Source organism: Lactuca serriola, chromosome 5 (assembly GCF_051521515.1).
Source record: "Lactuca serriola cultivar US96UC23 chromosome 5, Lser_US96UC23_V15, whole genome shotgun sequence".
Lineage (NCBI taxonomy): Eukaryota > Viridiplantae > Streptophyta > Magnoliopsida > Asterales > Asteraceae > Lactuca > Lactuca serriola.
Window position 1 is genome coordinate 165,564,395 of NC_136412.1, and position 13,935 is coordinate 165,578,329.

The 13,935-nt window shown below is 37.7% G+C and overlaps 1 protein-coding gene, 1 long non-coding RNA gene and 1 other non-coding gene across 3 annotated transcripts; 1 reads left to right on the forward strand and 2 right to left on the reverse strand.

The window, feature by feature from the left end:
• Positions 1–2,801: 2,801 nt before the first annotated feature.
• LOC145051307 (uncharacterized) lies at positions 2,802–5,178 on the reverse strand. Its single transcript, XR_013683526.1, has 3 exons — positions 4,404–5,178; positions 3,715–3,803; positions 2,802–3,004 (listed from the first exon to the last, which is right to left on the reverse strand). It is a non-coding gene; the product is annotated as an uncharacterized LOC145051307 (long non-coding RNA).
• Positions 5,179–7,341: 2,163 nt separating this feature from the next.
• TRNAK-UUU (transfer RNA lysine (anticodon UUU)) lies at positions 7,342–7,414 on the reverse strand. The gene has a single exon. It is a non-coding gene; the product is annotated as a tRNA-Lys (tRNA).
• A 100-nt stretch (positions 7,415–7,514) lies between these two features.
• LOC145053228 (Tetratricopeptide repeat (TPR)-like superfamily protein) lies at positions 7,515–10,421 on the forward strand. Its single transcript, XM_079001229.1, has one exon. It carries the CDS (start codon positions 7,585–7,587, stop codon positions 10,186–10,188), a length of 2,604 nt encoding a protein of 867 aa, XP_078857355.1. The 5' UTR covers positions 7,515–7,584; the 3' UTR covers positions 10,189–10,421.
• The last annotated feature ends 3,514 nt before the right edge of the window (positions 10,422–13,935 follow it).

Here is a 13,935-nt window from a genome sequence, read left to right on the forward strand (position 1 = left end):
GTACCGCAACGTGGTGAAGAGTCCTGAACCGATAAACTCATCTAGATGATGTATAAGTCGGATACATTGGAGGGCACATGAAGGAACCGATATTGCGACGTGGTCATAGCTTCACAACGATGTGGTGACACGATTTATGGAAACTAAAAAATATACGACATTCTTTGATTATCTTACTTATGCAACAAGTATCATTCAACTATTGACGACCAAAGAACCCTCTTACAGTCTTTGGAGATCAAAGATCGATTGTGGAGCAAGATTCGAAGAGATCGAGAGCATGTACACGATCAATCATTCGGTTTGCTTTGTTCTAATCATGTTTAACAAAGTCTACTATGTTTTTTTTTTTTTTTTTTTTTTTTTTTTTTTTTTTTTTGCTTTAGTTATGGAGTAAAAACCATTACTTTCGTTTAAAGTAGAGGAACCTTGAACTTATGCATTGATTTTGAGGATTTCAGATTTAATCTAGTGATTTATTTATTATGTTTGCTTGATAAAGATCTTTATGTGTTAAAGTTTCAATATTTTTTATTGTTGAGTATTGTTAGGATTAAATGTTCAGTCTATCTTGATGTGCTTAAATCATATGATTTTATGAACTATAGAATTATTTGACTAGAGTTTTGACAAAAAACCTATGGTTAAATAGAAAAGTTGGTAACTTTAATGTGTGAAATTATATGTGATGATCATTCATGTATAGATAATTGGAATTCATTATAATTGATATCAATTTAAAATTCAAGTCTTTCATTTTTCGATCTGAATACTGATTTGTAAGAATATTAGTTCAATTAATCACTGCAATTGATAATATTATTAAATCAAAGGATTAATAATTAGATCACAATACTAGTCATATTAGGAATCGGTAAACGATGAAATTGAATCTATTGCACTATCAATGAATCAACCATAAGGAATATGTGAATCGAATCTAAACGGAAGTACCCTTTAAATTTTGTCTTAAAATCGTTATCTGCTTCGTTTTTAGTTTAAATAATTGTTTGCTTTCTAGTTATTTAAAAGTTGATGATAAGAAGTTTTCTAAACTTTAAAATTAGACACCCCCTCAATCCGTTATAATTTTTTTAGTTTAATTAGTAGTAGATATTTTAATCTTAAATCATACACTGTAGCACCTGGTTCCTGGTACGTAAATCTTATTTGAGTATCCTCTTTTTTTTTAGCCTTGGACTCGGCGAGTCATAGGTCCGACTCGCCGAGTAGATACGGGACCCGGGACACGTTTAAGTTGGCGACTCGGCAAGTCCATATCTTGGACTCGGCGAGTCACCGCTGTTGGATGAAACCCTAAGTTTCAGGGGTTTGCACCCTATTTAAACATCATATCCGCCCCAGGCCAGCCCCCATTCACCCTCAGAGCTCCCAACCCTCGTTCTAATCTTGTTCATTGAAAGTTTGAAGCAATTGTTGTGTGTTCTTGAAGGTTTTGAGGCAAAAGGGGAGTAGATCAAGAGGAAGGGAATCCAAGCATCTTTGTGCTCTCTCAGCAGTTCCTTTGAGGTATAACCCGTTTTCCCCCTGTTTCTATGCTTATTACTTCATTTAAGTCATTCTTGAGCCAATCCCCAAGCTTGTATGTGCAATATAAGTCGTAATAGGTTGATTGGCCTTTAGATCTAGGCGAGATTGAGCTCCAGGAGCTCAGATCTGTTACCTTTATGGACCCATGTTGCTTGTTCACCCTAGATCTACCCTTTTGAGGCATTTTGAGCCCCAAATCCCTCATTGGTGAGTATCTACACGTAAAGTTGGAAACTTTACGTGTCATTCATGCTCTAGGAACCCAGATCTGTAAATGGCATGGACTGGAATCGAGCAAAATCGCATATTCAGTGATTGCATGGCAACGACTCGGCGAGTCGTTCATCAGACTCGGCGAGTCTTCGAGTTGTCCCCTTTTCGTAGAGTCGAGTGTGAGCAGTGGGTCACGGGGTGTGACTCAGTGAGTTGGAAGCTGAACTCATCCATGGAGGAACTCGGCGAGTCAATGCCCTGACTCGGCGAGTTCAAGGCAATCTCCTTAGATCAAGAACAGACTCGGCGAGTTGTTCATACAACTCGGCGAGTCGCAGCACAAGTGTTCATCGGATGAAGATGAATTCGACGAGTTGTTCATACAACTCAGCGAGTGGGATGAAGGACTTGAATATCAGTTTAGAAGGAGAACTCGTCGAGTCATCGCCTAACTCGACGAGTAGAAACGGGATTCAGGTCAATCGTCTGGGTAGGGACTCGACGAGTTGGAGAGCCAACTCGGCGAGTCGAGTCAACTGAAAGTTGACTCTGACTTTGACTTATGACATGGTCAGGGGTAAAATGGTCATTTTACCCAGAGGTCAGTTAGCAGTGATTGATTGAGTATGTTGTGGAAATTGCAGCCGGAGGATTTCCGGAGCAGCAGCAGCAGCAGTAGACAGTCAGTTCCCGATCAGATCAGCAGCTACTTCGAGGTGAGTTACCTTCCAGTAGCGGTGGGTCTACGGCCACAATGCCGGCCCACCAGTAGGAGTCGTATGTTAGATGATTGTCTTTGTGATATCATCTAGGTTTACTACTACCTAATATGTTATATGCTAGCATGATATGTTATATGTGATAGAAGTAGAGATCGGTTGTTAGGACCGAAGGGTAGTTCAGACACCCCAAAAATGTCTGATAGTACGTGATGATATGTTTGCATGCTGGCTTGTTATGTTATATGCGTTAGAGGTAGTAGGAGGGGAGCAGTCCCTGAGTTCGGTTTGTAACATCCCAAAAATACAGGCCAAAAATTTCATTTTTAAATACGTCATTATAAAACCAATAGTGTAATAAAACATCCGTAATATCATGTCATGTCAAAACCAAAGTAGAAATAATCAAACGTGTTATCATAAAATAATATCAGAGTGTAATCCCAAAGATCTCATGTGCGGAAAACCATAGTGTGATGCGCTGCGATCAAGCCGGCTCCTTTCCTTTAAACACGAAGTACCTGAAACCAAAACTGAAAACCGTAAGCACGAATCTTAGTGAGTTCCCCCATCATACTACATACCATACAATCACATATCATACATACTGCCGGGCAATTCTGGGGTGCCCGACCTACCCGTGTCAAGCCATTCTGGGGTGCTGACCTACCCGTGTCAAGCCATTCTGGGGTGCTGACCTACCCATGTCAAGCCATTCTGGCGTGTCAAGCCATTCTAGGGTGTTGACCTACCCATGTCAAGCCATTCTGGGGTGCTGACCTACCCATGTCAAGCCATTCTGGGGTGCTGACATACCCGTCGGTCCTAACAACCGACCCTCGGGGACTATTCCACCCCTACTGCTACTATCACATATATCATAACATAAACATACTATCAGACATATCTGGGTTGCCTGAACTACCCTTCGGTCCTAACAACCGAACACGGGGACTGGTCCCCTCATACTACCTCTATCGCATATAACATTAACAAGCCAGCATGCAAACATATCATCACATACTGTCAGACGTATCTAGGGTGTTTGACTACCTTTCGGTCCTAACAACCGAACACAACTACTATCACATACAACATTTCATGCTAGCATATAACATATCGGGTAGTAGCAAACCTAGATGATATCACCAAGACAATCATCTATCATACGTCTCCTATTGGTAGGCCGACATTGTGGCCTTAGACCCACCGCTACTGGAAGGTAACTCACCTCACACTGCTGAAGTCCCGAAGACATAATCACACATTTGCTGAAGTCCCGCAGACTCGACCCCAGCTGCTGGCTGACAGATTCCCAAACTGTCAACACCAAAATAACACCCAATTAATAATTGGGTCCCAATACATAACCATAAGTACATTCTTTGGGTAATTACTACATTACCCCTAGTTTGGCTTATTCAAGCCCAAGGCCCAATCCAAATATTAGCCAATTTATCACATTGTTGGGATTTTAGGTCCATTAGGGCTTTATTGGGCCTATCAAGCCCACTAAAATATTATTATTAAATAATTCATTGACCATAACATACTTCTAAACCCCATCATAAACATTGTCATGCACAAAGCTCGTGTGACTATTAGTTAAATTAATGGTTATGTAATTTTCTCAACTCTATAAAAATATAGTTAAACCCAAAAGTATTTCAAATTAGCTTTCATGACATAAATTTGGTTGACCTTTAAAGATTCACTAAGCTCCATTTATTTTCTTCAAAATATCATTTAATCGTAGAACACGAATAAGTTTCATCAACCCATAGATTATGATCCAGATTAAATTAAGTCCAACTAATTCTTATAAGGAAGCCCAATTCATTTAAATCAGTTAGTTGCATAAGCCCATACTAGTTTACCTTAATGGATAGTAGCTCTAAAAGGGAAGTAGCTGATGAATACCTCCCACATAGATACGAGAAGGACCCCTATTCATTCGGCAATCGAAGCCCTTCTTCAATCCCGACAATTTAAGCTTCTCCGGTGACAACCCCTCTAGCGCCGTCTAATATGACGACCGCAGAATGAGAGAACCGACCTACTAGAGTTGCTTTCTCAGTTCTCTCTCCCCACTCTCCTCTCTAGCTGAAAAGGTGCTTAAACCTCGCCATTGGAGTTGCTTACAAATTGGACTGTTAACAGATCGCTAGTCACAACCGGTTATCGCATTTACTCTCCACAGATTCGCTTGAGCCTCCCTTCGACTGGAACAAAATCTCATCAAGAAACTTAGTGTGAACGCCTAGAGTGAATACGATACTCAACATAGCTTCTAAAACCCATCGAAAACCTGCTGTCGGAAGTCAACTTCTCGTTAAACATCCTCCCAAGTCGTCGGACTTCATATCCCCTGCCACCCATTCCTAGCGATGCACTTCCTCTCTCATACCTTAATTTTATGAATGAAATAAATCACACTTGCTCACTCCACCAGAGATGATAGCAGTCATCGACTGTTAAGGGAGTGAGTCAAAGTTCACAAACACAACTACATGATGCAGCCTCTCAAGCGACACTCACTCATTCTTAACCCTAATCCTTGAAAAGTATGAATATATATGTGGAAGAAGGGTGTTGTGGTCTTTTGAAGCAATTCAGATTATTGGTCCTAAAATGAGTAAGAAATACTCCCAGCAGGAGCTGCATCCGATCAGGGAGAATGAGACAAGCCAAATTCTGAAATTGGCATAATTGGTCCTGAGGGTTTGATCAGGTGGCGATTTCTACCTTGATTTAAGATTCTTATGACAAAACAAGTTTTGGAATATACAATTTAACCCCTGGCCAGAAATCCCTTACAAATAAAGTCCAAAATTTACCAATCAGCCCCTCTTCTATAAATTGTTCTCAAATGAAGTCTATATGTTACCATTCAGCGCCTAAGCTTCCAAAATCTCTTCAATTTGAGTCCCAATAATTCACCACTTAGTCCATTCCTTCAATAATACTTACAAATTAAGTCCATATTTTACACTTCAATCCCCGAAACTCTAAATCATGTCATTCGACTCCCCGAAACCAACACCCCGATAAATATTATGGACTTTATGGCTATTATTCATCCATTAATTTTATCTGTTTATTTATTTAATAAACGGGGTGTTACACGGTTGCTAGGACCGAAGGGTAGTTCAGACACCCCAGATATGTCTGATAATATATTATGATATGTGATAGTAATAGCAGTAGGGGGTGAAATAGTCCACGAGGATCGGTTGTCAGGACCGACGGGTAGTCAGCACCCCAGAATGGCTTGACACGGGTAGTCAACACCCCAGAATGGCTTGACACGGGTAGTCAACACCCCAGAATGGCTTGACACGGGTAGTCAACACCCCAGAATGGCTTGACACGGGTAGGACGACACCCCAGAATGACCGCACGGGTAGTCGGCACCCCAGAATGGCCGTACCGGGTAGTCAGGCACCCCAGAATAGCCTGGCAGTATGTATGTTATGTGTTTGTATGGTATGTGGTACGATGGGGGAACTCACTAAGCTTTGTGCTTACAGTTTACAGTTTTGGTTTCAGGTACCTCTTCTTCAAAGGGGAAGGAGCCGGCGCGGTAGCGACACATCATGCACACACACTGGTTTCCGCATTTACGAGATTTCTCTGGGATTTATACTCTGATATTTCGATTGGTTGTATGATTTGGCTTTTAGACATAGTTTACGTTGTGTTGTGGTTTGATCAAACAATGTTTTTAATTATTAATGTTTTCTAAAGTAATGTTTTAAAACGAAATTTTTGGACGTGAAAATTGGGTCGTTACATACACGTTCCCCAAGTGTTCGACAACTCATGTTTACCATCTCTATACAATCAAACAAATAGGTTCACTTGCCTAATTGTGAACAAAACACGATTAACAAAATATGATAATAATAAAATAGATTTTAATTATATTTAAAGTGATGGTAAATAATATAAAATTTTAATCTATAATAATGGTTAAGAGAGTACCTGATCGTATATTTATTGAATGCTTGGTTGATTTTGCCTTGAGATGATCTTGATGGTATGCGTTGGATTCTTGGGTGATAATTATAATATGATATTCAGAAGTTAAAAACTTCAACAAATAAATTTGAAAGTAAACTTTTTCAAAAAGTTTCGCTCTATTTTATTTCATAAGTGGAACAAGCCTTATATAGACAAATATTTTACAAACGACAATTTAGACAAACTATTGTTAACCATACTAGACATTATTATAGTCATTATTGCTTTCATGAACTAACTATTGCTAGTCCATACACACACTTATTACATATACAAGTTTCACATAACTCTAGGACACATACATATTTTACTATTTACATGACAAAACGATATCACAATAGTTATTACATTTTTAACGGATTGTAGTTGCACTTGCTCTTATCTCTTTCCATCTTTATAGAATAGGTTCACTTGCCTAATTGTGTAGCCGTTCTAGTTGATAATAAGTAGAATTTTACAAATATAAACTAATGTGAAAAATAAGCATCGCACACATTTACGATTAACCTCGATTGGGGAGAGATTTAAGATTGCGGTATATGGTCCTGGAATGTCAAGCTACTTTTTATGCAATCACATTGACGTTTTTTAGATGCTTCGGACACATTGGAATGAGATTCTTTTTGCATCTTCTAAGCCAAGGAAATATGCAATTTTTCATATCATATTATATCTATTAGAATTGAAGAAATATGATGTGTTAGTTTGGCTTACAATAGAAACCCATTCTTTAGCTTTTCAAAAAGGGTTGACTTGACTTTGTATATTTATTTTCCACTAGATTTTTTGCCTGTAATGTATCTAGTTGTTAATCAAAACCAAAAAATAACAAAGACGCCATCCGTGGGACTCGAACCCACGACCACGTGGTTAAAAGCCACGCGCTCTACCAACTGAGCTAGAACGGCTTGATGTTACATTAACATAAAATGAATATTTAATCATAATTTAATATAATTTTATATTTAGCGAGCTGGGTTTGATTCATATTAAGGTTTTTGACATCTCTCATGAACAAAGGATTGAAGTCGGCAGATGCAGATACTGATTCACCAAAACCTTTTTCAACAAAAAATCAATGTTTGTCAAGCTTCAGCATTTAGATACAAATTGTATTCCAGTTCTCCATCCAGTCAAGACCTCAAATTCCAACATCAATGGCGGAGTTTCACTTCCTCTTCCATGCCACCGTACTGAAAGAGAATTTGAACAACTCATCAAGAAACACAAAATTCCACCTCAAAAACAATTAGATTTTGACAAAAGAACTGTTTTTCGTAAACCAAAGTCGAACCCAGATGGTTTAGTTCAAAACCCAGAGAGAAAAAAGGGTACAATTGAGAAGGATAAGGTCGTGAAGAGAAGAGTATGGTCAAGAAGGGATACGCTAGAGAAGGAGAAGTTGCAGAACAAGTGTACGACGGAATTGGTGAATGGGAATGAGGCGGTGAAAAAAGTGCACGCCAACTGTTCGACGAAAGTCGTGCCTGAGAATGGGGTGGTGAAGAAAGAGCACACCAAGTGTTCGGCGAAATGGGCAAGGTACGGAGGGTGTATTCCTGCTATGTTAGACACTCTGGAAAGAGTTACCAATTTGGACGAAGCCTTTATGCCATGGGAACTGAGTTTGAGCAACAAAGAAAGAACCATAATCTTAAAGGAGCAAAAATCTTGGCAAAGAGCCATGGAGATTTTCAACTGGTTCAAGAAGAAAGGCTGCTACGAGTTGAATGTAATCCATTACAACATAATGATCAGAATCCTCGGCAAAGCTGAAAGATGGGAAGAACTCGAAATCTTGCTGAACGAAATGGAGAAAAACAGAATCGAACCCATCAATTCAACATACGGAACTTTAATGGATGTTTACAGTAAAGGTGGGTTTCGGGAAAAAGCAATGCAATTCTTAGATATAATGAACAAGAAAGAAATAGAATCCGATGAAGTCACCATGGGAATCGTTCTTCAAATGTACAAAACCTCTGGACAATTTGAAAAAGCCATAGAATTCTTCAAAAAATGGTCAACTGGGAAAACTGTTTCTTTAAGCTCGTATACATACAACACTTTGATTGATATATATGGGAAAGCTGGAAGACTTCAAGATGCATCCCAAACGTTCGATGAAATGCTCAAAAGAGGTATTGTCCAAAATACTATAACCTTTAATTCAATGATTCATATGTTCGGTGACCATGGCCAATTAGATAAAGTTGAATCATTGATTCAAAAAATGGAACAGTTTCAATGCCTACCCGATACTAGAACGTATAATATCCTTATCTCAATGCATACAAAGCACGATAACATCGTTGTAGCAACCAAGTATTTCAAAAAGATGAAAGATTCATCTCTTATGCCCGATATTGTGAGTTATCGTACCCTTTTATATGCTTATTCCATAAGACAAATGGTCGATGAAGCCGAAAAACTCATGAGGGAAATGGATGATAGAGGTCTTGAAATCGATGAATACACACAATCTTCGATTACTAGAATGTATATAGAGTCGGGGATGCTTAAAAGGGCATGGTTATGGTTCAAACGGTTTCATATTTCGGGGAAAATGACTCCGGATTGTTACTCGGCAATTATCGATGCTTTTGGATCACGTGGGCATGTTCCCGAAGCCGAAGAAGTTTTCAAATGTTGTCAAGAACAAAGAAACCCTAAAGTTCTTGAGTATAATGTTATGATTAAAACATATGGTGTTAACAAAAGATATGATGATGTTTATCGGTTAATTGATCGTATGGAGGACCACGGTGTGACACCAGATATTTGCAGTTATAATTCGGTTATCCAAATGTTGGCGGCCGATGACCGTCCGAAAACCGCCGCTTTCTATTTAAGAAAAATGCGCGATTCCGGATTCGTAACCGACTGCGTACCGTATTGCGCGGTGATCTCGGGATTCGTGAAATTAGGCGAAGTGGGGCCCGCTATCGAAGTATATAATGAAATGATTCGATCGGGAATCGAACCGGATGTTGTCGTGTACGGTGTTTTGATAAACGCGTACGCGGATATCGGAAACGTTGATGAGGCGTTAAGGTACGTGAACGCGATGGAAAAACGCGGTTTGCAGATGAATTCGGTTATTTGTAATTCTTTGATTAAACTCTATACGAAAGTCGGGTGCTTAAGGGAAGCAGAAGAAGCGTATTTCACGCTTCTTCTGCTTTCCTCGGATTTAGATGTTTATACATCGAATTGTATGATCGATTTGTACACGGAACGGTCGATGGTGAAACCGGCGGAGGAAATTTTCGAGAAGTTACGAAAAAACGGGAACGCGAACGAGTTTTCGTACGCGATGATGTTGTGTATGTATAAAAAGATCGGGAATTTTGAGGAGGCGTTTGAGATTGCTAAAAAGATGAGGGAATTAGGGTTTTTGAATGATTTGTTGAGTTATAATCATGTTCTTGGATTGTATGCTTTGGATGGTAGGTTTAAGGAAGCGGTGATGATTTTTAAGGAGATGATTGAATCGGATGTTGAACCGAATGATTCGAGTTTTAAATATCTTGGAGTTGTTCTTATGAAACGTGGGGTCCCAAAAAACGCGATTTTGAAGCTTGAAAGTATGCGAAAAAATGATTATCAAAGTGGTTTGGAGGCGTGGCGGGTGACTATTGATTTGGTTTTTGGTATGGTTTATCATGATATTAGTGATTAATTATGATTTACTCGAGTTATTAGTTCAGAAATTAGATCATATCTCGTCTTTTGATCTGTCTGGATAAAGTGTTGTATGGATAAATGATGTTTAAAGTCAGATAAAATGAGAACAAAATTGTAAAAAGTTAGGGCTTATTTTGTATCTTTTGACTTTTTATTTTTAGTTATTCTGTTTTCACTAAAGATGTTTCTGTTTTGTAATTTTGAAAATTCTTATCTCAATGTTCATAACGTGTTAAATGTTTTTCTTGTTAACTACTAGAAAAGATGGTTGCATAAACTTTTATATAAATCAAATCTTGAATTTATAAATTAGGTTTAATAGACAACCACACATGCATTCATGAGTTCCACTTGATTGCATTGGGATCTAGTTTAGTTGATTTGGTTTTCGGATATCTCGATAGGTTGTTATGTAATGGTTATTAATAGCCACTTTACGTTTTTGTCAATGTTCTGACTTTAGCTTCTAACAAAGTCGGCATACAAATTAGGGATGCCAAAAATTCACGTGGACCCCGCTTTCAGTGTTATTTTCAGAAAATTTAAGTTACCATAGGCCCCTGGTATCAGCACATACTTGCTACAAGCATTTATTTTGCTACAGTCTATTTAGTTATTGAGCAACTACTGAGATTTGATTTATTCTCATTCTATTAAAATTGAGAATATATAGAGAGGATATGGTCCATGTATCAAGACTGAAATAAAATAACAATCTATTAAAAGCCTATATGTGCTAGAATGATATGCTTACAATTAACATTTAATAAGACCAATGTTAAGAATGTTAAATTTTAGTGAGTTTTTTTTTGTCTGATATTAACTTACCTTATGGTAAATTATAATCTAGTTTTTGAATACACATCTGGGAGTTGAGTTAATGTTATTTGCTGAAACTTGGTTCATTTGAGCGTATCTAATTAATAGATGTACATATAATTTGCACCCGCTTGAGACATATTACATGATCTAACTTTGATGCATAACATGTTTTTGAATTATTGACTCATTTGACGCATAGTGAACAATATCTAATAAATGTACATAATTTTACCCCCTTGAGACATGTTACATGATCTGACTTTGATGCATAACATATCTTTGAATTATTGACTTATCTGACTCATGTTGTCCACATGAGTTTGGACGCATATTACATCATTGAGTAGTGTATATTTATAGATATTTGACTAGATGCTGCATTTTAATGCATTTCGTTTCGTCCTCCCATGACCACCAACTACCCATACACCCCCCCCCCCCCCCCCCACCCCACCCCCTCAAAACTCACTCATAGATCCACTCCATGCATTTTCTTAGGTTATCCTTCAAACTTTCGCGTTTTTTGAGTGTCTCCATCTTTTCATACAAAAGATCATCATCACTACAAAAAAATGACCATTAGCAAATAGCAACGACAAAAAACGTCGCTAAAGCCACTATGAGTCGCCGCTAAAGGTAATGGCGGCGACAAATCACCGCTAATAACACATGTCGCCGATAATACCCTTTTTTATTTTAATTTTTTAAAACCAAATGATGCATTTGGGATCACGAAACGCATTTTTTTAAGACTTTGTATGAAATTATAACATTTTTGGTACGAAGATAGTACTTATTTTGGTACTTAAATTCAGGGGTGGACACAGTATAGGACACATGTTTGCCCGTGCAACCCCTGACTTTTTCGGATGCAGTGTAAAATTTTCCGAAAAGTTTCGAAATTTTTATTTTTCTACTATTGTGCAACCCCTGACCTTCCCGTAACAACCCTACTATGAAATCCTGCGTCCATCTTGCTTAAATTGACATGTCGTTATTATGGAATTATAGCAATTTTGGTACTTAAATTGATATTGACGTTATGCATTAGTATTTCTGCATTTAATGTTTCTGTTTTTGATATTCCGTATTTGTTTTTCTACGCAACATTTTTAAAAAATTATAACATTTTTGTATTATCGGTTTTTCTGTACAACGGTTTTAATTTTTGAGAAGTTACTAAAAGCTAGGAACATGAATGCGTTTTCTTACGCAATGATGTTGTGTGTATATAAGAAGATCAGAGTTTTGAGGATGTATTTGGGATCACGAAATGATGAGGAAATTAGGGTTTTTGAATGATTTAGAGAGTTATAATTATGTTCTTGGAGTGTATGCTTTGGAATTTGGATGGTAGGTTAAAGGAAGAGGTAATGATTTTTAAGGACATTATTGAATCGGATATTGAACCTAATATGATTCGAGTTTTATATATGTTGGAGTTGTTCTTACGAAACATGTGGTCCCGAAAAAAGGCGTTTTTGAAGCTTGAAAGTATGTGGAAACATGATTATCAAAGTGCTTTGGAGGTATATATGGTGGGTGACACTCGATTCGATTGTTGGCATGGTTTATCGTGATTAATGAACTGCTATTTACTTGAGAAAAATAACTTTTTATGAAGAAACTTAGAACTATATCGAACATTGGCATGGTTTGGGAGCTATTTAGATTATGCTGTATGTTTATAGATGTTTTGAACATTGAAGAAGATTTATATTATTACAAGATTTTTGTTTTTGACTATTACGTTATATTATTGCTCATTTCCAAACGCTCATGTGTAATTTCCTTCTAGTGAGTGGCAATGGCAATGGGTAAGTTGTAAAGATGCTAATTGTTAATCAATTGATGTTATTTTGTTGGGTTTAAAGCTTATAATACCTCTTCATTTATTGGATTGATAGATCCTACAGTCATTTTCAACTAAATTCGTGCAAAAATTGGCATTTGTTGCATGTATGTTTGAGTATACAACTGGGTGTTTGAGAAGGATATGTTGAGTGTATTTAAATGATTTGATGTACATATTTTTGCACCCTTTTGAGGCATATTACATGAATGACTTTTGAGGCATAACATATCTTTGAATTATTGACTCATTTGACGCATGTTGTCCACTTGACTTTGGACGCATATTACATTATGAAGTGTTGGACCACTTTCGTTTGTTGAAACTCGGACATACTAACGAGTTTTTAACTAAGGAATAGTGTTTTTGAAAAATAATTATCAACGAATCATACTTTAGAAATTATTTACTTATTCATTTTTATTATTACTTAAAGGGATCGATCTTTAGTGCTAACAAAAATTGGAGTTTTAATACTAACAACTAACCGGTCATGTTGCCGTTCAAAAAAAAAAGGAAAAAGAATATTGTTGATTACCCTCGCTTTTCTCGTATTTCCCTCACAAACATCTTCTTTGTCTTTCTCTCACGAGATCTTCTCCCTCCTTGTGGCTTTGTTGTTGCCTCACCGTTGATCATGGTTTCCTCACCGTTGATAGTGGTTGAGTGGGTGTGCTCTTTCCGTTTAATTTCGACTTGTCTATTATGTATGTGCCTCTCAACGGAGACCAACATTAGAGCATAGAGTGAAGGGGGGGGGGGGGGGGGGGAAGACTTGACTTTTGGCCATAACACTTGTTTGCCTTTCTCTTACGGGTAGGTGATGACATTCTCTGTTCAATGCATGCTCACATGTATGAAGCATCATGGTATATTAAAAATATTGATTTTGGGTTGTTTGAATATTTTACTCTACAAGCTTTCTCATTTAATGAGCTTCTAGAAACACTCAGATGGTTTTGAGAAAGTGAAAAACGTACATAAGGCTTGAAGGAGTGGACGCGATTAGACTGCACAAAAACCACGACGGCCAAAGGGAACACCGCCCCATGACCGCAGTTTCGACTG